Source organism: Salmo salar, chromosome 04 (genome assembly GCF_965601325.2).
Source record: "Salmo salar chromosome 04, fSalSal1, whole genome shotgun sequence".
NCBI classification, from domain to species: Eukaryota; Metazoa; Chordata; class Actinopteri; order Salmoniformes; family Salmonidae; genus Salmo; species Salmo salar.
In genome coordinates this window covers 86,639,399-86,665,061 of record NC_138294.1, presented here as the reverse complement: position 1 = coordinate 86,665,061, position 25,663 = coordinate 86,639,399, and the positions used below count along the sequence as shown (strand labels likewise).

General features: G+C 42.7%; 2 protein-coding genes and 1 long non-coding RNA gene across 7 annotated transcripts in view; 2 read left to right on the top strand and 1 right to left on the bottom strand.

Moving 5' to 3' along the window:
• spns3 (SPNS lysolipid transporter 3, sphingosine-1-phosphate (putative)) overlaps window positions 1-1,404 on the top strand; it is a 31,438-nt gene extending 30,034 nt beyond the window's left edge. For all 3 annotated transcript variants that reach the window (XM_014198181.3, XM_045717391.1, XM_045717392.2), the window contains one exon: window positions 1,071-1,404. In XM_014198181.3, coding sequence (XP_014053656.1) covers window positions 1,071-1,135 — 65 coding nt within the window. In that variant the 3' untranslated portion in view covers window positions 1,136-1,404. The remainder of the gene's footprint in view (window positions 1-1,070) is intronic.
• Window positions 1,405-6,300: 4,896 nt separating this feature from the next.
• Window positions 6,301-12,319, top strand: LOC106603926 (heterogeneous nuclear ribonucleoprotein A/B). 2 transcript variants are annotated; one of them, XM_014198178.3, is made up of 9 exons: window positions 6,301-6,552; window positions 6,995-7,221; window positions 7,558-7,726; window positions 7,826-7,984; window positions 8,106-8,261; window positions 10,436-10,541; window positions 10,777-10,977; window positions 11,069-11,154; window positions 11,694-12,319. In XM_014198178.3, exons 2-8 carry the CDS (start codon window positions 7,004-7,006, stop codon window positions 11,137-11,139), a joined length of 1,080 nt encoding a protein of 359 aa, XP_014053653.1. In that variant the 5' UTR covers window positions 6,301-6,552; window positions 6,995-7,003; the 3' UTR covers window positions 11,140-11,154; window positions 11,694-12,319. The 2 variants fall into 2 exon arrangements, with proteins under 2 accessions (XP_014053653.1, XP_014053654.1); XM_014198179.2 differs by lacking the exon at window positions 11,069-11,154.
• Window positions 12,320-13,619: 1,300 nt separating this feature from the next.
• On the bottom strand, window positions 13,620-16,787 carry LOC106603927 (thymosin beta-11). 2 transcript variants are annotated; one of them, XR_006769679.1, is made up of 3 exons: window positions 16,649-16,787; window positions 14,577-14,681; window positions 13,620-13,993 (listed from the first exon to the last, which is right to left on the bottom strand). It is a non-coding gene; the product is annotated as a thymosin beta-11 (long non-coding RNA). The 2 variants fall into 2 exon arrangements; XR_001328534.3 differs by having other exon boundaries at window positions 14,577-14,701; window positions 16,649-16,773.
• Window positions 16,788-25,663: the final 8,876 nt, after the last annotated feature.

Below are 25,663 nucleotides of genomic sequence, written 5' to 3'. Positions count from 1 at the left end.
ATGGGTATATGGTTGATGTATGGTTTCATATGGGTATATGGTTGATGTATGGTTTCATATGGGTATATGGTTGATGTATGGTTTCATATGGGTATATGGTTGATGTATGGTTTCATATGGGCATATGGTTGACATATGGTTTCATATGGGTATATGGTTGATGTATGTTCTGCTTGTATGTTTTTCGACTAAACATGCCAGAACTGTGAGGGTTAGGTTTGAGTTAGTCTCTTGTGATACGATTAAATAAATGTCTTGTTACTGGCACGTGAGATTTGATTCTTGGCGCCAAGGTTAGATTTGATACTATTTGGGTTGTTATATGCCATACAGTTCTACATCCTACCTTTTTAATGTTCTAGAAGTATGATGCAAAGCCAAATAAGTGTGTGCGTGTGTGTACGTGTGCATTCTTGTGCACATGCGGGTTTAAGGCTGGCAGTGGACTAAGAGCTCTTGGAGTGTGTTTGGTCGTTGTGTTCGCTAGCGTTGGTGCCGAACAGAGTCATGACACATGATCGTGATGCTTACACAAGGCCATGCTAGGACAGAGGCTCTCTTTGTCCCCTTCATAACTCCTCTGAACCATCCCAACACGCTTCCTCTCAGAAACTGCTCTTCCTCACACCCGGATAGACAACACACACGCACACACACAATCAGTACAGGTCCTTGATTAGGTTAAAAGGGAAACAGACAGTGAGAGGGCAAGGCTCCCTCCACATACAAAGACAACATTGTGTTTTAAGTTTACTATCTTGTAAGTGTAGTATCTCAGATACCTCACAATCCTCTTCAGTCTGTGGGCCTGTGTTTATGAGTCGTGATAGAAGACCCACCACCTCAGGAGATAAGAGTTGGTTCCTTCCTTCCTGATAAGCTTTTCTGTCATCTCTCTCTCTCTCTAATTTCCGACCTGTATTACTCACATCAGTCATCTGCAAAGCAATTGTTTCACATGCATGAAACCGTCTAGTAGTTGCCTTTGTGTTCCAGGCAGAAAACTTTTTCATGTCTAATACTGTTTCCCTGGGTCTCTATCTTACTGTACCTCTCTCTGTGTGTTTCAGGGGTGTGTGATCCAGTAGATCCTCCTACTCAGTTTAGTGCCATAGCAGGCTCCACAGATTGCTGAGGTGAAACTGGGATCCTTGGAGGACACTCGGGCCAGAGGAAGATATGTTAGATTAGATGTTGTTTGGTATGTGACCAAACTGAGAGTTGGGGTGACTGTCTGTAGTACCCCAGACCACTCTATATGAGAAAATAATGGAACTGGTCAAAAAAAAGTTCATATAGAAAGATTCCAAAGCTGCACACTGATCCAAAGAAAATGAGTTGTGGTCCATCGTACACAGAACTGTTGTTAAATGATGTGCCTTTTATTACAAAAAATGTACACCATTTTATAATTACTGTCTTTTTGTCTGACCACATCAATGTTTTTATCTCACACAACCTTAATTGGGGGGGCAGTTTGCCTAGTGCTTAGAGCGTTGGGCCAGTTACTGAAATGTTGCTAGATTGAATCCCCGAGCTGACAAGGTAAAAAATTTGTTGTTCTGCCCCTTGAACAAGGCAGTTAACCCACTGTTCCTAGGCCGTCATTTTAAGTAAGAATTTGTTCTTAACTGACTTGCCTAGTTAAATAAAGGTTACTTTTTTTTTTATCTAAAAAATAATAATAGTCCTTGTAGTGTCCTAAACCATACCTGCCCCTGAACAACTGAATTTTCTGGGGAACAAACCAGCAACAATTGAAAAGAAACATTTAAGACCAGCGGATGAATCTGTCAACCTATCCATTTTGTTAGGACGTTCCAGATTGACCTCTCCACCTCCCCAGGCCCAAGCTTCCCTCTCCCACCCAGCAGCCAGCTGCTTCTTACTAATGAGGATGGTAGGGGGCCTGGGGCTGGGCTGTAGCAGGAGGTCCTTGGTTTGAGATGGAGGCTTCTCCACTCCACCTCACAGTGTGCAAGGGAATCCCCTGCCAATTCTCACTTTTTTCTAGCTTGGTCAATCCACCTATTAAAATAACTGCAAAATTATTAGAATAATGACCATGTGGCAAAGAAATGTGGAGTTTAGTTGCTGTTGAGTATATGTACACTGAACAAAAATAGAAAAGCAACATGCAACAATTGAAAATATTTTACTGAGTTACATATAAGGAAATCGGTAAATTGAAATAAATGAATTAGGCAGTAATCTATGCATTTCACATGACTGGGCAGGGGTGCAGCCATGGGTGGGCCTTGGAGGGCATAGGCCCACTCACTTGGAAGCTAGGCCCAGCCAATCAGAATTAGTTTTTCCCAACAAAAGGGCTTTATTACAGAGAGAAATACTCAGTTTTCCCCAGCACAAGGTGCACCTGTGCAATGATCATTTCGTTTAATCAGCTTCTTGGTATGCCACACCTGTCAGGTGGATGGGTTATCTTGGCAAAGGAGAAATGCTCATTAACAGGGATGTAAACAAATGTGTGCACACAATTTGAGACAAATAAGCTTTTTGTGCATGTGGAAAATGTCATGGATTTTTTATTTCAGCTCATGAAACATGGGACCAACACTTTACATGTTGCAATTATATTTTTGTTAAGTGTAAATATGTGTGTTTTTAAAGTCTTGTCTTGCCCAGTGCTCTTTGAGCCCATGTTGCACACTTTCAGTCTAATCATATTCACTTGAAATGGCAATGTTTCATCAGGAAAACAATCAATGCAGTTATTCAGACAGCAACACATGGCTGCAGAACAGTTCAGTTGAAACTGAGCAGGAATTAAATACATTACAATAATTTGAGAGTTTAACAGAGAAACTTCTGAATATGCCTATTAATCTTGCAGGATGTGAATGTAGTCTACCATTAGGAAGGCTGCTTGTGTTCTGAGCAGATATTAGGTACATGTATTGTCTGTCCTGACAGTATGCTGGCATTACTGGCTGTGTGGAGACAATGGGGTTTTAATATCCCTGAGTTCTGGGCTCTAGCTATTAATGAGCTTGGTACCCTCCATCACCTGACTAATAAGCGGAGCTGTTAAGAGGTCATCTATTTCTACCAACATTCAAGACGCTGCTATCCCACCTGTTCCTCATAATGGTACTGTTCCACTCCTAACCAACCATAATGATATAAAAAAAAAAACATTTTACTACCAGTACTTGAAGTTTAGGGTGGATTAAAACGATAAACTATTAAATGATGCCACCTGGTGCCCGGATAGCAACTTACAGTTGATCTCACAGGGGAAGAGCTGTCCACATACAGTTGAAATCAGAAGTTTACAAACACCTTAGCCAAATACATTTAAACTCAGTTTTTCACAATTCCTGACATTTAATCCTAGTAAACATTCCCTGTCTTAGGTCAGTTAGGATACCACTATTTTAAGAATGTGAAATGTCAATAATGGTAGAGAGAATGATTTATTTAATATTTTATTTATTTCATCACATTCCCAGTGGGTCAGAAGTTTACATACACTCAATTAGTATTTGGTAGCATTGCCTTTAAATGGTTTAACTTGGATCAAATGTTTCAGGTAGCCTTCCACTAGCTTCCCACAATAAGTTGGGTGAATTATGGCCCGTTCCTTCTGACAGAGCTGGTGTAACTGAGTCAGGTTTGTAGGGCTCCTTGCTCGCACACGCTTTTTCAGTTCTGCCCACAAAATTTCTATAGGATTGAGGTCAGGGCTTCGTACGGGCCACTCCAACACCTTGAATTTGTTGTCTGTAAGCTATTTTGCCACAACTTTGGAAGTATGCTTGGGGTCATTGTGCATTTGGAAGACCCATTTGCGACCAAGCTTTAACTTCCTGACTGATGTCTTGAGATGTTCAATATATCCACATAATTTTCCTGCCTCATGATGCCATCTATTTTGTGAAGTGCACCAGTCCCTCCTGCAGCAAAGCACCCCCACAACATGATGCTGTCACCCCCGTGCTTCACGGTTAGGATGGTGTTCTTTGGCTTGCAAGCCTCCCCCTTTTTCCTCCAAACATAACAATGGTCATTATGGCCAAACAGTTCTATTTTTGTTTCATCAGACCAGAGGAGATTTCTCCAAAAAAGTACAATCTTTGTCCCCAGGTGCAGTTGCAAACTGTAGTCTGGCTTTTTTATGGCAGTTTTGGAGCAGTGGCTTCTTCCTTGCTGAGCAGCCTTTCAGGTTATGTCGATATAGGACTTGTTTAACTGTGGATATAGATACTGTCGTACCTGATTCCTCCACTATCTTCACAGGGTCCTTTGCTGCTGTTCTGGGATTGATTTGCACTTTTCGCACCAAAGTACGTTCATCTCTAGGAGACAGAACGCGTCTCCTTCCTGAGCGGTATGACGGCTGCGTGGTCCCATGGTGTTTATACTTGCGAACTATTGTTTGTACAGATGAACGTGGTACCTTCAGGCGTTTGGAAATTGCTCCCAAAGATGAACCAGACTTGTGGAGGTCTACAATTTCTTTGCTGAGATCTTGGCTGATTTCTTTTGATTTTCCCATGATGTCAAGCAAAAAGGCACTGAGTTTGAAGGTAGGTCTTGAAATACATCTACAGGTACACCTCCAATTGACTCAAATGAAGTCAATTAGCCTATCAGAAGCTTCTAAAGCCATGACATCATTTTCTGGATTTTTTCCATGCTGTTTAAAGGCACAGTCAACTTAGTGTATGTAAACTTCTGACCCACTGGAATTGTGATACAGTGAATTATAAGTGAAATAATCTGTAAACAATTGTTGGAAAAATGACTTGTGTCATGCACAAAGTAGATGTCCTAACCGACTTTGTTTGTGAACAAGAAATTTGTGAAGTGGTTGTAAAATTGGTTTTAATAATTCCAACCTAAGTGTATGTAAACTTCCGACTTAAACTGTATGACACATCACAACCCACTCGGTGCCAGAGGGTTACAACACAGCATTGACAGTATAAATTCAAACATTTATTCAACAAATAAACAAATTCAAACATGTATTGTAAATCAACAGGGATAGGCTAAATCATGAATGTAAAAATAGCTACTAAATAGAGAAAATTATCTAGTAGTTCATTCAAGTAAATTAACTTTAAAAATGTATTTGATAATGTTACTTTGCTGGCTACAATGTTTCAATTTGCTGTTGCTAGGCCGTCATTGAAAATAAGAATTTGTTCTTAGCTGACTTGCCTAGTTAAATAAAGGAAAATACAAAATTAGGCAGCCAAACACAGATGTTTATTCATTACATTTAAATTAAATTTTCAACTTTCATTCAGAACCGAAAATTTACCTGATTTCATCGTCCGGAAAATACGTATATTTCAATATCTTTAATGCCTTTTCAACATCTGGAAAAATATGTCTTTTCACCTTTCATTCAGAACCTAAATTGGACCTAATTTCAACGTCTGGAAAATACGTCTTTTAGACGCCATTTCAACGTGATTTTGCTTACTGGAACTATTCTACCTTTGCAGGGGCTGCATTTTTTGGTCTCGCCTAGGGAGGCAGAAAGGCAAGGACCGGCCCTGACCCCTTGCCTTGGAGGACATGGTAACTTTAGCAGGACAAAATGCAACTACACAGACAAAGTGGGAAGGGAAAGAGGAAGAAACAGTCCATCACCAGTATAACTGTAGTTTTTGTAATCCAATCTAATTTGTTAGCTAGTTTGTCAGTTTACATATAGCATTCATTGTATTTAGCTCGCTATCTGTCAGTCAATCGGAGCTGGCTGAATTTCTGCAGTATTGCGACGCAGCCGGTAACTGGCTACTTTGCCGCTTTGGATGCAGCAGGCAGACTGCCGGCCTAGATCAGCCATGCTTGCTTCTCCCTCAAGCAGGCTAGCTAGCGATATAAATCAACAGTCAACCCAGTAGGGTCTGGAAACTATAGTCAGCTTCGACTGGTCAATCTCAACGCGATGTCGCGGAGTAGTTCAATAAAATTCAGTTTATTCAAATTTTGGTCTTTAATTGAAAATGAATATGCTACCGCTGTTTTTATGGCCCCCAAAGTGCTATGTTGGATCTATTGTGAGCTTCTCCTTGGTCCCGTGTGGCTCAGTTGGTAGAGCATGGTGTTTGCAACGCTAGGGTTGTGGGTTCGATTCCCACTGGGGACCAGTACGGAAAAAAAGAATGTATGAAATGTATGCATTCACTACTGTAAGTCGCTCTGGATAAGAGACTAAAATGTTAATGTAATTCGGCTGTGGAAGCGTTGCTGAGAGACCATTTGCTACCGAAAGGTCAATGTTGTGGGTATTGAAGGATTGGGAGCTTCCCGGAAGAAATATTTCGGTTTACTGCCAGGAGGGAACATCTCGTGTGAGTTGCGGTTAGTAGGTGGCACCTTTTTTGTTGTTGTTGCAAAGAAGCCAATAGGAAAACACTTATCACGATGACAACGTTAGATACCCAATCTTGAATTACTTCTTACAGGGGCGCTCTCTTCCGGTAGTATAAAGATTGCCACGAGTTAGCTCGCCGAGTCGGAGAGTATCCATCTTGAAAAGCAGCCTCCGGGACTTTGCTACATTTTTAAACGGTAAACGCCATTTGTATTTGTTTACAGCTCACGTATTGAGTTAAGTGATTAAACGATTAATGTCGCCCGTCATCAAGCTAGCTAAATAATGTATTGTTACCTCAACGTTAGCTATTGCTAACTAGATTTGTCAAGTCAGGCACCACTGGCAGGCCGTGAACACTTAACAGAATAACCAACTAAGTTAGCTAGCTTTAATTGCTAGATAAATCTGTTAAGATGGATTTATTTATTTTGCTGGTGTTTGAATTGTTTTTGTACAGTTTGCATGAATGTGTATATGAAGTAATTCGAATACAAAATCCAACCGTTAGCTGAAAGTGGTTGTGCTAGCAACGGTACACGCTAACTAGCCAGAGAAGCCGGTTAGCTTTATGGCCTACAACAAATGTAATGCATGTTAGCCAACAGACAGCTAGCGTTTATTTTATCTCTGTGGTAGGTGATCACTATGTCTGACGACGCTGAACAACAATTTATGGAGACCTCCGAAAATGGAAACGAAGCCGAAGAACTGAATGGAGCAGAAGAATCCACATTACAGCCCGATGCGGAGGAACAAGAAAAACAGAGTTGTGAGGAAGAGGCTGCTGTGGAGGAAGTGGACGCTCAGAACGGAGCTGCAGAGGGGGGACAGATAAATGCAAGCAAAGGCGAGGATGACGCTGGGTAAGTTTTATTTATGGTTGGTTTTTACATAGCAACTAAAGTTGTTATAATACGACTAACGTTTTATCTTTTGTTTAGTCTTGGCGCCATGCCCAGCCTATTTGGGGGGGGGGGGGGGATGGGCTTCAACTGGCTAGCGTTGTTACACTTATGCAATCGGTGTTTTGAGTTGCAGTGATACAACCGAAGTGTGAACTAGCAGTTTTATTGGCCTGTACAAGTTTGTAAGCCACAATGTGTGCGCCCCCCCCGAACTCGAATGAAATTTAAGTGGCTGCTCAGTTGTCAGTTCATGAGCTTTGTCCTCGATCCTTACTGATCTGTGTTTCTCTGCAGCAAAATGTTTGTTGGTGGACTTAGCTGGGACACTAGCAAAAAAGACCTGAAAGACTACTTCTCCAAATTTGGAGAGGTGACAGATTGTACCATCAAGATGGACTCAAACACAGGAAGGTCACGCGGGTTTGGGTTCATCTTGTTCCAAACAGCAGCAAGTGTAGACAAGGTGTGTGTTCCATGGGAAAGGTGACATGATTTTGATATCTTACATTGTGGAAGTTTGGCTTTGTAGACAATTATTTTATTTTTTTGGGGAACCTTGAAGGTTCTTGAGCAGAAAGAACACAGGCTAGATGGACGACAGATAGACCCAAAGAAGGCTATGGCAATGAAGAAGGAACCAGCCAAGAAGATCTTTGTTGGTGGTCTAAATCCAGAAGCCACAGAGGAGACCATCAGAGAATACTTTGGAACCTTTGGGGAGGTTTGTCACTTTCCTATCGTTCAATGATGACCTCTGCATGACCCTCCTGTGTTTTTAGTAGCTACGGATTTTCCCAGTGTTATTAATTTGTCTCTCTTTTTTTTTCTCCAAACCTTTTTAGATTGAATCCATCGAACTCCCAGTGGACCCCAAATTCAAAAAAAGGAGGGGTTTTATCTTCATCACGTTCAAAGAAGAGTCCACTGTTAAAAAATGCCTTGAGAAAAAGTTCCACAATGTGTGTGGAACTAAAGTGACAGATGGAAAGGAAGGTCTTGTATGTATATTTCTTTATTTTTCTACTTACTGTTGGTGATGTGCATGCTGGGTGCATCCTATATCAATTTGGCTTAGCATCCTATTTGTGTGAAATGCTAACCTGTCTAATTGCAACTTTGTTCATGCATGGTCTTCATTCCCTGCTGAAATGCTTTGGGACATTGTCACGCACCCTGGCTTGAAATAATGTAACCTCTCTAGGGCTGGGCGATATACCATATTTTATGATATACCGGTATGGATGCAGGGACCGGTTAGGGTTTTTACTTTACCTTCTATACCGGTATTTGAATGTTTGGTTTGTTAAATGTGATATGCCATGTGTAATGTCAATTTGTATAGTTTACTTTGCTACTTGAGTCATCTCTCTCTGCTCTTTCCCGCTGTATGCCACTTTCCACACAGACCTAGCCCCGCCCCCTGTCACTCAAGGAGTGCATTTGATGTTTCTCAACCACGAGACACTTGCATTCAGTCTGTATGGTCAATGCAGCACATGTTGATGACAATGCTCTTTTCACATTGCTTCTTATTATAGAATGCTAGTGGATTTATATTGACACTTAGTTTGTTTCTTATAACAGCAAACAGCAAGTTTGTCTTTTCTTAGCAAGTTGCCCTAAATCTTGAGATGCTAGCTAATAAATGTATGGAGTCAGAGCAAACGTGGCTAGCTAATACAGCCTGATAATACCAGTGCTGGTGTAGACCTAAATCAGCATGTTTGTGCAACAGTATCTTCTAAATCAAGAGTATGCAAATCAAGAATGTTAGCTACATCAAGTAGCTAAGAGAACATGCAATGTAGCCGATGTTTATAGGATCCCCTAGGAAACACTTATCAACACTTTAGTTCCTACCCTGTCATAATAACTCATCCCTGGCATTTTAATTTGTTGTCGTCTCAAACACTGTATTCAAAGTGCCCACTTATGTTCCAACTATATAATTAGAAAGGTCATTCTATTTCCATGATTCCAACAGTTTTGCTCTAATTCGCAAGTCAAATCGCAGTTGCAACATTTGGTTAATATTTGCCCATATCGTGCAGCCCTACGTGGCAGTGTGGGAATTCTCAATTGAGCAGTGGTGTAAAAATACTTTCAATTACTACTTAAGTAAAAATACTTTTTGGAATATCTGTACTTTACTATTTTTGACAACATTTACTTTATTACCCTCCTAAAAATACTGTACTTTTTACTCCATACATTTTCCCTGACATCCAAAAGTACTCGTTACATTTTGAATGCTTAGCAGGACAGGAAAATGGTCCAATTTACACACTTGTGAAGAGAACATCCCTGGTCATCTACTGCCTCTGATCTGGAGGACTCACTAAACACACACGCTTTGTTTGTAAATTATGTTGGAGTGTGCCCCTGGATATCCGTAAATAAAAAGGAAATGGTGCCGTCTGGTTTGCTTAATATAAGGAATTTATTATTTATACTTTTGATACTGAAGTACACTTTATCAATTACATTTACTTTTGATACTTAAGTATATTCAAAACCAAATACTTTTAGGCTTTTACTCAAGTAGTATTTTACTGGGTGACTTTAATTGAGTAATTTTCTATTAACGTATCTTTACTTTTACTCAAGTATGGCAATTGGATACTTTTTCCACCACTGCAATTGAGTGCAGGAAATGCAGAAATGATAAAAGTGCTGAAATTTGTTTTGGTTGAAGGTGAACAGTTAAAAAAAAAAAATCAGAATGAAGAGACTCATTGAAATCACTTATGTGTTGCCACCCTAGGATCACTCACTACTAAAGAAAATGTAGGACTTTTTATTATTCCAAAACTAAAAATACCTTTTTTATACCCTGATATAATATTTTGGCCATATCACCCAGCTCTAATCCTCACTGACATTTTCATGTTGCATGCAAGAGTTTCAGACCTGTTTCCATGGTGTCAAATTACTAGAATGCTTCGGTTCATCAATTTGAACACATCTTCTTTGCATTTCAGAATTCTGATCTAAGTGAATTGTATTGACATTCAGTGTCCTCTTGACTGAGATGGGGTCACTGAGCTTTAAGCCAAACCCAATGCTTTAACTTAAGATGTGACTTGTCTAAATAGCCCTGGCATGTTTGTACTCCATGCTGTGATATCTTTGCAGCATCTGTATAATTAAACATCCACGTTTGTCATCCCAGTGTGAGATCAAAATCGCCCAGCCCAAAGAGGTGTACCAGCAGCAGCAGTTTGGAGGCCGTGGGGGTGGCAGCTACGGAGGAGGCCGAGGAGGCAGGGGCCGTGGCGGTGAGTATTAACTCAACAGGGACCAGGGCATAGAGAAGGTCTGTGTGCAATGGGTTCTACCTGCAGGAAGACAGTCGGGTCTAAGGCTGCAAGATGGGTGTGGTACTCAAGGCAGGGAAGGAGCTGAGAAATTGGATTGCTAATTGGCATCTCTGGACTATGAATATATATTTTTTTTTTTGTGAAACTATTTTTAGTCTTTGTCTGACTTGGAACCTCCTTTTGTTTCCCTCAGGCCAAAACCAGTATGGCAACCAGGGTTATAATAACTACTGGAACCAGGGCTATGGCAACCAGGGCTATGGCAACCAGGGCTATGGCAACCAGGGCTATGGTTATGGTGGGCAGCAGGCCTATGGAAACTATGGCGCTTACGGCAACTATGACTACTCTGCTGGATACTACGGAGGCGGCTATGGAGGGGGCTACGACTACAGTGAGTATACAGACCTCTGGCAAGCGCCTACCTGATTTATATGACTTGTCTTTGCACAGAAGCACTCAGTCCTCTCTCTCTATTCCTGCAGACCAGGGCAATACAAGCTATGGGAAAACTCCAAGACGTGGAGGTCACCAGGGTAGCTACAAGCCATACTGATCTCATGTAGTGCAGGTATGCATTTTAGTGCCTTGTAACATTGTGGTCCTATATATAGCTGTTAGATTTGTGGCATTGATGCCAATAATTCCTTGCCACGATTTAGTCTGGCCCAGGGGGAAGGCTATTGTGGATTAGAATGAAATTATCCACTGTTCATCAATTGGATTTAGAAAATACCGTTCTGTTGGGGACAGGAAACTTTGTTTAAAAGTACAAATCCTCAAATTTGCCAGCATAATCTGCATCAGAGATGCACCCCTACAACTACACTACTGGATCAATAAGGGTTGGTGTTGCGGTGGACCATGTTCAAAACAATGTTCTAGAGCGGGAGATGGGAGACTATCTGCTTAAAGCTGCACAGCAAATTTAACAAAATGTCTGCCGTTTCCCTTAATGCTATGCTATGACCGATCTAACCAGCAGCATTGGCTTCCTAATCATCCCCTTCTTGCATGCTTGTTGCTCTAGCTGTTTGCTCTTTGATGCAGGGTGGTGGGGTCGTGTCATAAGTGGTGTGGCAACAATTCCCTTTTTCTCCTCTCTTAAAGGACTCAAGTAATCCAGATTTGAGACTGGGGTGCGGCAGTGTGCAGGACTTGATTCTTTCCTTTGGGATGACAGACTTGAACTCCACTTGTACAGACCATCTGAGGAACTGGGGAAGCAAATGTCACTTTTCCACGTTTTTATTTTATCTTTTTTTTTTGTCCACATTTCCAGAGATGGAAGTGTAATTTTTACTGTACTTTTTGGTACCTTTGAATCTAATGTATTGTATGGTATTTTACATGTCGACTGGATTTACATGAGCATCGGAAGCTGTCAGAGCTTTTGAAATAAAGCAATTTTGAGTAATTTTTTTCTGGTTTCTAGATTACTTTCTTTTCTGACTCTGCAAGTGGCAACAGGACTTCCAACAAGAAATTCGATGTAGGATTGGCGATCATGTAAAAGGGATTGATCTGATTTCATTTAAGATTGTCTCTAGAGAATGTCTGCTTGTATATGGAAGCAACCAATATATTTTGGATTCATTTTAATTTTGACCTGTGTTAAGTGGCATTTATACATCTAGTTGATGCTTAAAATATTGCAAGGGGGTTGCAGCCCCTCTGGAATTTCATTCCACCAATGTCTTTGGCAAATTGTTAGAAATAAACATTTTCGTTTATAATTTGTGTCCATCTCTGTTTTAATGCTTAACTTATGGATACTGTCTTAGCCATTTGAACTTAACACAAATTTACAATCATCTTGTAAAGTATTTGTGCTTTCCCAACTGAGGTTGCTGACACGTTTTGGCATATTTAAGTTAATTAGGTATTTTTGAACATTATGCTTTAATTTTATGGCTGGGTTTACACAGGCAGCCCAATTTTGATCTTTTTGGCAAAAGGTCTGCTCTTATCAGTCAAAACACCATGTAAATGAAGCTGTACACATTGTAAAACGAACACACAACTTACATGTAGGCGACGTGGACAGTAGTGCTTTGCAATGGCAGATGAAGTGTGTTTAAAATTCATTGAGTGTCTTGGAGGTGCATGTCAGCTCTACAGCACAAAAAAACAATATACAACGGGAATTACCTCTAATCCTAAATTCCCACCTGTTAGTTTTCTTTTCTACGTGATTTAATTGCACAACTGGTGTACCAGGTCTAAATCCTGTCCCTGATTGGGAGGGAACAATGGAAAAAATGAAGTGGACCTGGTGTTGGGGTCCATAGTTGAGTTGAGGGGTTCTACACTATCCAGTGACAAATTGCCTGTGAAGCAGCTCACTTATATTATACAGACTAGATCAATTGTATTGAACATGGTGGCATTCTGTACATTTTTATGTTCTGGAATGTTCAATTGAACTGTAACTGTACGGTACTGACTGACCAGTTGAACAATGTGGTGGGGAACATGGTTAGCATGGCCACTGCCCTTTAAATGCTGTCTAACCATCTGTGTTATGTCATTCTGTATTATGTTTTGTGTGGACCCCAGGAAGAGTAGCTGCTGCTTTTGCTTCAAGCCACACCCAGCAAACGTACCTCAGTCTGTCCAATAACATTTTGGGGAAACTTGTCGTTCAGTACTAACCGTTCCGCAACAGTTAGAGCAAACCAATGCACCTCATGTTCTTTTACGGTGCAGTAAAACTTGTGGGAATTTTATAGTCTCAGCCTGGTCCCAGATCTGTTGTCTCCAATAGCCTGGTCCCAGATCTGTTTGTGCTTTTGCCTACTCCATTATCAAGCCTAACAAGTTGGCACGAGAGCAGAAACTGATTGGCACCCAGGCTAGCCACTAATCAATGTTTATTGAACTGCAGCTGCTATTCTGAGGTTCTGGGAAATGTGGAAGACTTCATCTGAAGAGGAAAATATACTGTTAATATTACTGGTTTTGATCTTTAGACCTGTAGTGTACTTTCATTTGAGGACACATCCTGTTAACATGATAATGTAAGAAAAACGAACATTTTTTTTTCAATGTCATTTTTATTACTCAGACTAAGATGGTGTTTACACTGGCAGCAACACGTATTTTTCAGAGCTGATCTGATTGGTGAAAATAAGATTTGAATTGGGCTGCCTGTGTAAATGTAGCCAGAGAGACATAAAAAACAAATTGAGCCATAAGTGTTTGAAAAACTCCTGCTCCTCTGGCTCTGAGTCTAACAGCCCATCCTAGTATTTTTCAATTTTGTTGAGCACCAGTGTGATAAGTCTAGGTCTTGTTATAGTGGTGGTTCTTGGCAGACAGGTCAGATAATCAAATTAAAGTAGCTTGTCTGAAACTCTTCTCTTCCTCTGGTCAATGCGATGACTCTCGCTTCCTCTCTTGATCGATTGCTACAACAGAGAAACAAAGCAAATGTTGAACCCTTTGCAATGAAGACAGCCATCTCTGATATTCATGAATAATAAACATTACATTTCCATTATTGAATGATACAATGAACTTCTCTCATCCTCCCTTAAGGCAAAATGGTTGAGTGAGATGGCTGAGACACCCAGACTCAGAAGGTCACTTTCACAGATTGCAGCTCTTGAGTTGAATCACAAATGTTGACTCATCACCACTGTCACCATTGTAAAATGTATGTAAATTAGAACATCTCCCCTGTTTGGGACAGGGTACAGTACAAAGTGTCTTTTACAAGGAATCTGTGGTTAACGATTTTGGTTAATCTGTTACATATTTCCGTTGTCAATCAACCTATTATATAGAATACCCTCCCCCTGAACACACACACAGTTGCCCTTACATGGATGGGAGATAATGTCCAATGTTTCTGTTGTTGCCTGGTCATTTTGCTAGGGAGAGATGCCAGTATGAAGAGTGATCTGTCTAGCAGCCAATGGCACGTCTCACAGGGCTGAGTCCTGGCTCAGGTACATTCATCACACAGCTAGATTAACAAGATTCACTCACTTTCTTTGGTTGGCAATGGGTTCTTCACTCTGGTCTCTGTCTTCTTCAGCTTAGTCTTATCAAAGCTGGAGATTTCCCTCATGTTGGGTTTGTCAGACATGATGGCTGTAAGTGGAGAAAGAGAGCTGTAAATAAGACAGTAGTTAGTATCAATATGTTACTATCAAAATGGCTACGAGTATGGACACACCTTAGAATGGAACATGACTCATGTCCTCAGAGTGGTAGGGATTGCTGCTGCTGCTGTCTGTCTGTATGTGTATGTAGGTGGGTTGTGAAGGGCAGCAGGTTCTAAGAGGTTCATGGTTGGGTGTTGGTCTCTCTGCCTGGCTGAGTGATAAGGGTGTTGGTCTCTCTGCCTGGCTGAGTGATAAGGGTGTTGGTCTCTCTGCCTGGCTGAGTGATAAGGGTGTTGGTCTCTCTGCCTGGCTGAGTGATAAGGGTGTTGGTCTCTCTGCCTGGCTGAGTGATAAGGGTGTTGGTCTCTCTGCCTGGCTGAGTGATAAGGGTGTTGGTCTCTCTGCCTGGCTGAGTGATAAGGGTGTTGGACTCTCTGCCTGGCTGAGTGATAAGGGTGTTGGTCTCTCTGCCTGGCTGAGTGATAAGGGTGTTGGTCTCTCTGCCTGGCTGAGTGATAAGGGTGTTGGTCTCTCTGCCTGGCTGAGTGATAAGGGTGTCGGTCTCTCTGCCTGGCTGAGTGATAAGGGTGTCGGTCTCTCTGCCTGGCTGAGTGATAAGGGTGTCGGTCTCTCTGCCTGGCTGAGTGATAAGGGTGTCGGTCTCTCTGCCTGGCTGAGTGATAAGGGTGTCGGTCTCTCTGCCTGGCTGAGTGATACGGGTGTTGGTCTCTCTACCTGGCTGAGTGATAAGGGTGTTGGTCTCTCTGCCTGGCTGAGTGATAAGGGTGTCGGTCTCTCTGCCTGGCTGAGTGATACGGGTGTTGGTCTCTCTACCTGGCTGAGTGATCCCTCATGTCTGCTCCTCAGATCCTCTATGTACTGTTGGGCGTGGTCTTTGTTCTCCCCTTTACCATACTTCTCTCTCTATCTTCCCCTTCTACCATCCTTCATTCTGTCCATCCCCACTTCTACCATCCTTCTCTCTCTATCTCCCCCTTCTACCATCCTTCATTCTGTCTATCTCCCCCTTCTACCCCTTCTTCATTCTGTCTATCCCCCTTCTACCCCTCCTTCATTCTGTCTATCCCCCTTCTACCCCTCCTTCATTCTCTCTATCTACCCCTTCTTCATTCTCTCTATCCCCCTTCTACCATCCTTCATTCTGTCTATACCCCTTCTACCATCCTTCATTCTGTCTATACCCCTTCTACCATCCTTCATTCTGTCTATCTCCCCCTTCTACCCCTTCTTCATTCTGTCTATACCCCTTCTACCATCCTTCATTCTGTCTATACCCCCTTCTACCATCCTTCATTCTCTCTATCCCCCCTTCTACCATCCTTCATTCTGTCTATCTCCCCCTTCTACCCATCCTTCATTCTGTCTATCTCCCCCTTCTACCCCTCCTTCATTCTGTCTATCTCCCCCTTCTACCCCTCCTTCATTCTGTCTATCCCCCTTCTACCCCTCCTTCATTCTCTCTATTTGCCCCTTCTACCACTCGCTGTGAATCTAGCCCTTCCTTTCTCCTCCTAGAGGTATCATGTTAGAGGTAATCAATCACCACCCAGGGAGAGAAAGTGTCTCGTTATATTCCATTCTATTAGTAATATCCCCTCCTGAAATGTCTTCAGTCTTTTTGGGTAATGCTGTCTAATAGCCAGCCTGCTGTGGTACTACAAGTAACCGGCTTTATTGTCCAAGTAAATGAGTAGCATATGGACCGTAATAGATAATATGGCATACTGACACAGATTGTGCGCTCAACCAATCTGTTAACGACGTCGGTTTCCCTGAAGACCACCCCACTGGGGGTGAACGACGGCATTCACTGATATCATATCACTGATATTAGGCTCATGGGCTAACTTTCCACATAAGCTAATAGATGTAGCATATGTAATATGATATACATTTAATATATGTACAGATGTAATGGAGAGTATGTCTTACCTTAAGAGCAGGGTGTGCTGGTTCCAGAAGCTGCACGTGCCGGTGTCTCTCTATTGGCGAGTCGAGAGCTGCGTCTGATACTGCTTGCGTGTTTCAGAAGGGTGTGGGCAGGGGGAAGGGAGGTGGCTATTGATCTGCCCATCTCATCCTCCTCCATACATCCTGACACAACATTAAATATTCATGCCACGTAGTAGGAGGGGCAGCAGCACCACTTCCCAGAGTAACACTGCTGATTCCACACTGATAGAAAAAAAACTGTGGCGTCTGAAATTATTGACACCCTTGATAAAGATAATGACTATAAAATAAATCATTCAAATACTGGGGAAATTATATTATTTTATAGTAATAATTGCTCAGAGAAATAGATTTTGTTTAACAAGTAATCATTGTTTTTCTCAAAAAGGTAGGGGTCAACATTATTGACACTCCTAAAGATTCTTATAAATAAAGTAGTCAAAAGTTTAGTATTTAGTCCCCATATTCCTAGCACGCAATGACTACATCAAGCTTGTGACTCTACAAACTTGTTGGGTGCATTCGCAGTTTGTTTTTTGTTTTTGTTTGATATTATTTTGTGGCCAGTAAAAATGAGTGGTTATTAAATAATATATGGTGTCATTTCAGATGATCCTGAATGAACCGTGAATAATGATGAGTGAGAATGTTACAGAGTGAGAATGTTACAGAGGGATAAAGGTCATACCCCCAAGACAGTCTAACGTCCCCTGTTATTGGTGAGATGTTAGCATGACTCGAGGGTGGAATCTTTAGCCCTCTGTAACTTTCTCACTCATCATTATTCACGATTCATTCACAATTATCTGTAATCATGGTAGCATATGTAACAGTGTAGGTTCCGTCCCTCTCTTCGCCCCAACCCGGGCTCGAACCAGGGACCCTTGCACACATCAACAACTGACACCCCACGAAGCATCGTTACCCATCGCGCCACAAAAGCCACGGCCCTTGCAGAGCAAGGGGAACAACCACTTCAGGTCTCAGAGCGAGTGACGTCACTGATTGAAGCGCTATTAGCGCGCACCGCCGCTAACTAACTAGCCATTTCACATCGGTTACACATCCACATTCATGTAAAAGTGTTTAGAAATATATTCTAATCTTATTTATAATAAAAGTGACTCAAAAATGTCACAATACATTATTTACCATTCATTTTTATTGGTCCCAAAATAATCTCAAACACAACCAAAACTAACTGCAAATGCATCCAACAAGTATGTAGAGTCACAAGCTTAATGTAGTCATTGCTGGTGTAACCGATGTGAAATGGCTAGTTAGTTAGCGGCGGTGCGCGCTAATAGCGCTTCAATCAGTGACGTCACTCGCTCTGAGACCTGAAGTGGTTGTTCCCCTTGCTCTGCAAGGGCCGTGGCTTTTGTGGCGCGATGGGTAACGATGCTTCGTGGGGTGTCAGTTGTTGATGTGTGCAGAGGGTCCCTGGTTCGAGCCTGGGTTGGGGCGAAGAGAGGGACGGAACCTACACTGTTACACTTGCTATGAATATGGGACCAAACATTACACTTTTAACTACTTTATCTATAAGAATATTTAAGGGTGTCAATTTTGACCCCTACCTGTAAAACAAATAAAAAATAATAATACTTGTTATACAAAATCATATTCTCTAAGCAATTTCCCATTTTTTTTTAACATACAATATAGCTCAGTATTTCAATGTATTTATTTTATACAGTCATTATTGCTCATCTTTATAAAGGGTGTCAATCACTTCAAACCCCACTGTATATTAAGCTGCATTATGACGAGGTTAAGAGAGGCAATTATGTAATGGATGAAAATCAGGATTTTGAATAACCGTAGGGAGATTATGCAGATGAGTCAATGTCGATATGAAGTAGCAACAGGGTTTCTTCAAAAGGGGGGGGTGTGTAGTCTGCCCAGAACGATAAAGATGAATTAGTTATGCCTGTTGAATTGCAGAGAGGCACTCTGACACTCCCCACCTGTTTATGCCTCTCCAGGACATCTCCACCATTGCCATTATGTGCCCTTTCATCTAATCACTCCATTGCATACTCTACCTTTCCCCTCAGACTGAACACAACACTGGGGGTAGATTTCACAGACATTTAGTCATAAGAGCCATAGAAATATACTGTGATAAATTCAGAAGACATATGCACAAACTGAGACAATGTAGACTCAGCGAGAGCTGAGATAGACAAATATCAATGTTCAAGGATACATTCTCGCCGTTCCTGGTCGACTGTATATGGCTGCTCAAGACAATAGAGGGGCCTACACTCTGCAGCCTCTGTGCTCCACACATGGTGAGGGGCTCTGCCCATTGGACGCATGGTGATGATTCGTTGACTGCCAACTGCATCCTTAGCCTGGGTGCCAGTCTGATTCTGCTCACTGGACAACTCCATATGGAACTGTCATGCGTGATAATGATAGTGGAGTTGGCAAAAACACAATCAGATCTGGGACCAGGCTATAGGAGGAGACAACAGATCTGGGACCAGGCTATAGGAGGAGACAACAGATCTGGGACCAGGCTATAGGAGGAGACAACAGATCTGGGACCAGGCTATAGGAGGAGACAACAGATCTGGGACCAGGCTATAGGAGGAGATAACAGATCTGGGACCAGGCTATAGGAGGGACGCGGGACCGGAGGGGGCAACAGATCTGGGACCAGGTTATAGAAGGAGACAACAGATCTGGGACCAGGTTATAGAAGGAGACAACAGATCTGGGACCAGGGGGGCCGTCGGGACCGGTAGGAGGAGACAACAGATCTGGGACCAGGTTATAGAAGAAGACAACAGATCTGGGAACAGGCTATAGAAGGAGACAACAGATCTGGGACCAGGCTATAGGAGGAGACAACAGATCTGGGACCAGGCTATAGAAGGAGACAACAGATCTGGGACCAGGCTACTGCATCCTGGCTGTTCCATAAGAACAAGAGGAATGTCAGTCATTCAGACACACACAGCTATTGACAGGTTCCAGGGTGCCTCTGTTCATCTACCGTGGGGCAGGATGAGTTGGGACACATCCAATCCCTGCTTTGAGGTGGTCGATGGCCATATGACAGAGTCCTCTCAGTTTCAATACAGTATTTAACAATAGTATGCATACATTAGATGCCGGCAAACTCTTGAATGGTCCACAAAATGCGTGGATAAAAGTTCCCACCATTTTGAAGGTTACGTTACTTACATGACTTTTTGAATTGCACAGTTAGACCTGTAGTCAATATGAATATCCAAATCTAATCTGAAGAAAGATACATTTTTTAAATGAATTGTCCATACTCGCCATGATTATCACCAATAGCGTTTATGGAAGTTTAAAGTTTCATCTTCACCACTTGATGGAGTCAGAGCACATGACATATTACAATGAGTACATAGCTTGTGTATCTGACTCACTCAACCCAGGTCTGTATGTCTGCTGTCTGTTCAGGCTAGCTGAGGGTTTGTATCTGTCTAGTTATGTTCCCACTTTGGCTGTGTGTTTGCTTATATATTAGTATCTGAAGAATAACTCCACTGAAAAGATTAACATAGTGCCTCAATACAAGCACTGGACAGCACAGCACATCCTACATTCAATGCTGAAGGAATATGTCAATTAGTCAAGCTACTGGTTGTTTCTTGTTGACAACTATGGACTCAGTTTGAGAATAACCATGACATCTCATTGCTCTTTTACTGCAGTGTTTCCCAACTCCAGTCCTCCAGTACCCCCAACAGTCCAACTCCAGTCCTCCAGTACCCCCAACAGCCCAACTCCAGTCCTCTAGTACCCCCAACAGCCCAACTCCAGTCCTCCAGTACCCCCAACAGTCCAACTCCAGTCCTCCAGTACTCCCAACAGCCCAACTCCAGTCCTCCAGTACCCCCAACAGCCCAATTCCAGTCCTCCAGTACCCCCAACAGCCCAACTCCAGTCCTCCAGTACCCCAAACAGCCCAACTCCAGCCCCTCCAGTACCCCCAACAGTTCACACTGTTGTTGTAGTCCTGGACAAACACACCTCATTCAGATCATTGAGGGCTTGATGATTAGTTGACAAGTTGAATCAGGTGTGCTTGTTCAGGGATACAATAAAAATGTGTACTGTTGGGGGTACTGGAGGACCAGGGTTGGACTGTTGGGGGTACTGGAGGACCAGGGTTGGACTGTTGGGGGTACTGGAGGACCAGGGTTGGACTGTTGGGGGTACTGGAGGACCAGGGTTGGACTGTTGGGGGTACTGGAGGACCAGGCTTGTACTGTTGGGGGTACTGGAGGACCAGGGTTGGACTGTTGGGGGTACTGGAGGACCAGGGTTGGACTGTTGGGGGTACTGGAGGACCAGGGTTGGACTGTTGGGGGTACTGGAGGACCAGGGTTGGACTGTTGGGGGTACTGGAGGACCAGGGTTGGACTGTTGGGGGTACTGGAGGACCAGGCTTGTACTGTTGGGGGTACTGGAGGACCAGGCTTGTACTGTTGGGGGTACTGGAGGACCAGGGTTGGACTGTTGGGGGAACTGGAGGACCAGGGTTGTACTGTTGGGGGTACTGGAGGACCAGGGTTGGACTGTTGGGGGTACTGGAGGACCAGGGTTGGACTGTTGGGGGTACTGGAGGACCAGGGTTGGACTGTTGGGGGTACTGGAGGACCAGGGTTGGACTGTTGGGGGTACTGGAGGACCAGGCTTGTACTGTTGGGGGTACTGGAGGACCAGGGTTGGACTGTTGGGGGTACTGGAGGACCAGGGTTGGGAACCACTGTTAGATGAGTACAAGTTATAGGCTGGGCACACTGTCATACCCTAGGGCCCAGTTTTTCTAAAGTTGATCAGATAGGATTAAATGTTAGAATTAGTTTTTTCAAAACTGAAAAATTCGATTCTGATCCTCCCGATAGGGATTTGGTTTGGTAATCCAATCTGACCTTGAGGATTACATTTAGTTTTTTCATTTTTCAAAGGAGTTTTGATGGTGAAAATCTGCATTATTTTGATCCCACTGGACAGGTGGATTCAGGATGGATTTAGAAACTCAGGGTGGAAACTTACTAGGAAACTACTAAGGTAACGAGGTGTTACATTTTCTGAAAACCAAAGGTTCATTATGTTACATTTACCACAGTATAGGTAGCTGGTCAGTTGTTATATTGAAAAATGTCAAATTAATGCATGTAGTTACTGATATGTAGGCTAAATAGTATTTTTTTAAAACTATTATTTAGGTACTTTTATTCATGTATTTCACTCATCTCTGTTTCCCTTTGATAGTTTAGAAATAGTAACACAACACCTCCATTAGATGGAAATGTGTAGACCTGTTCAAAGCACTGAAAACCAGTGTTCTGTGATCTTGATATTGTTGTATCTGGAGCAAAATAATCCTATCCCATTATTTTCAGAGAAATCGCCTCAAAAACAGCCAGATTGATCTGATCCTGGATTGCAAATAAATATGTGATTACAGAATGAAACATTTAAAAATAAAAAATAAATGGGACCTGAATAAAGCTTTTTATCTCAAGATTTGTCAATTTTGTCCATCAGTTATCATCTTTGTCCACTAGGCGGCAGTGTAAGTCCTTTTTGGTCATGTTCTGCAATAACAGCGCCATCACAAAGTATTCATACACCTTGACGTATTCCACATTTTGTTGCATTACAGCCTGAATTCAAAATCGAATAAATCGACTTTTTTTCAATTGAATACATTTTTCTCACCCATTTACACACAATACCCCATAATGAAAAAGTGAAAACATGTTATTGAAAATTAAATACACAAGTATTCACACACCTGAATCAATACTTTGTAGATGCACCTTTGGCAGCAATTACAGCTTTGAGTCGTTTTGGTTATGTCTGTATCAGCTTTGCACATCTAGATTTGGAGATTCTCTCCCACTCTTTCTTGTAGATTTTTTCAAGCTCTGTTAAATTAGATGGGAAGTGGCAGTGAACAGCAATCTCCAAATCCTTCCACAGATTTGTTATGGGATTCAAGTCTGGACTTTAGCTGGGCCACTCAAGGACTGTCACATTCTTGTTCTGAAGCCATTCCAGCGTTGCTTTAGGCTGTATGCTTGGGGTCATTGTCCTGTTACAATGTAAATATTCAACCCCAGTCCAAGGTCGTTTGTACTCTGAAGCAGGTTCTCATCAAGGATTTGCCTATATTTGGCTCCATTCATTGTTCCCTCTATCCTTACCAGTCTCCCAGTCCCGGCCTCTGAAAAGCATCCCCATAGCATGATGCTGCCACCACCATGCTTCACGGTAGGGATGGTATTAGACAGGTGATGAGCTGTGCCTGGTTTTCTCCAGACATAGAGCTTTGCGTTCAGGCCAAAGAGTAAACATTTTGTCTCATTAGACCACAGAATCTTTTGCATTATGCTCTGTCTTTCACATACCTTTTTGCAAACTCCAGGTGTGCTGTCAAGTGCCTCTTTTCTCCGGAGTGGCTTCCGTCTGGCCACTCTCCCATAAAGCCCAGATTGGTAAAGTGCTGTAAAGACATCTGGCAGGTTCTCCCATCTCAGCCAAGGAACTCTGTAGTTCTGTCAGAGTGGTCATTGGGTTCTTGGTTACCTCCCTGACCAAGTTCCTTCCTGCCCGGTTGCTCAGTTTGGTCAGACGGCCAGCTCTAGGCAGAGTCTGTGAAGTTCCATATTTTTTTTCCATTTCCCAATGATGGAGACTGTGCTATTGGAAACACTCTAGAATCTTTTTTATTTCGCAGATGTATAGTAACTTCAAAATGTGTGTCCAAATCTCTACCTCTTGCTGTCTGCATCACTTACTGTTTATATCAGTCAGACACAGTCAGACTACCTGTTCGGCCCTGTTAACAGTGGAGGCTGGTGAGGGGAGGACGGCTCATAATAATGGTTGGAACGGAGCGAATGGAAAGGCATCAAATACCTGTAAACCATGTGTTTGATGTATTTGATACCATTCTACATATTCTGCTCCAGCCATTACCACGAGCCCGTCTGTCCTCCTCAATTTAGGTGCCACCAACCTCCTGTGCCTGTTACCACTCTTCAAATCCTTCAGCAATGTCAAATAGCGGTGAGGGAGAGAGCGAGAGAGAGATAGAGGGAGAGAGAGAGAACCGTCACTGCAGACCACTTTTCCAGTCCCACTTCATCCTGAGTATCCTGTTAATGGGGGGGGGGGTTTGAGAGGACAGAAAACATTACGCAGTCAGAATAACATTACAAATACCTCCTCTGCTCTGTCAGTCAGCATGTGAAACGTTGGTGTGGAGGTACACTTAGAGGGGATGATAACAGGGTGAAGACGAGTCATCCGGAAAAATAGTGCTTTTTCTTATGTGTAGTTATTACAGGCCTTCTCATGACCACGATTGGTTGTCTGTTGACTCCTTAACGGTGAAACTGCATGCCACAACATCCCACATCTGTTAAAAGGTAGAATATTTCATTCAGACCATTAGACAGTGAGAATGGAGACAGAACGGACATGATGAGGAATACAGACAGAATATTAGTATAGTACTCTACACACTGTGAGTGAGATTTGGTCGGTGGGGCCTCCCACTTCATGGCAAAACATTTTAATGACCCCCCTCTTGATACCGGAGATACATTTTCAAGTTAATTTCCTGTAATTCTACACATTTTGCCATGGGGCGTAGAGGACATTTGCATTTTTAAAGCAAGCTTTCTGAAATTCAAAACATTTTGCCACAGGGCAGAGATAAATGTTTTGCTGTTTTACAGCTATTTTCCTGCAATTCTAGCCATTTTGCCATGGGGTGGAGAGAAATGTTTGAAGTTTTAAAGCTAATTTCCTGCAATTTTAGACCTTTTGTCATGACTTATGCCATGTTAATATGATATCTGCGTAAGAATGACTAACACAATCAAATGGGGTCCACCTGGAGGTCAGGGCCCCAGGGCAACATGCCCTGAATGCACAGTCAGTGTTCGGCCATGATTACTACAAGTTTAGATAGCTGACTAGACTAACTACCAATCTAAGACATTTTACCTGACATGACTAATTGAGTGACTGTCAGTGACTGACATAACAAGAGGAAAAACTGCTGATGCACTACCACATTTACCCATACATACCACATGTTGAAATTGCACCTTAAGTATTCTACTATTCTAACTGAATAGTACGTTGAGACTCCGACTGAGTTCCTAATAAAATATTAAATCATAATTGTGGTCTAGGGCCCTCTAGTGGCTGGGGCCCCTAAGCGACCGCTGATGTCTCATGCCTGGAACAGGCCCTGCTGTGACTCCCATGTGATTCTGTCACAATATAGGCAAATAGAGCTGCAGGCTGGAATGGATGGAAATTGGGCAAATTCTCAACTTGGAGTGCCTAAAGTGCATGGAACTTTCTAGCTATGAAAATTACGCAACACACACACACACACACACACACACACACACACACACACACACACACACACACACACACACACACACACACACACACACACACACACACACACACACACACACACACACCGTCCCTATTTACTTGTAAGGTTTGAACATAAAAGCCCAGGGGGGTTGTTCAGAGGGTTTGTCCAATTGATGCCCCCTCCTTTCTTACCCTCTATTTCTTGACCTCTATTTCTTGCCCTCTATTTTTTCTCTTGGGAGCACTTGACATGTCGCAGCTGTGTTCAACAGAGTCCACTTCCCCCTGGATCCCAGTCACCCTCTACCCCTGGACCCCCCCCCCGCACGGCACATCTATTTCTATGGGCAGAAGCACTGTTCATGACACCCCTCTTGTTGACGGAGAGAACATTTTGCTGCCCACTGTAGAGTCTGCCCACTGTAGAGTCTGCCCACTGTATAGGCTCCCCACTGTATAGTCTGCCCACTGTATAGGCTGCCCACTGTATAATCTGCCCACTGTATAGTCTGCCCACTGTATAGGCTGCCCACTGTATAGTCTGCCCACTGTATATTCTGCCCACTGTAGGGTCTGCCCACTGTATAGTCT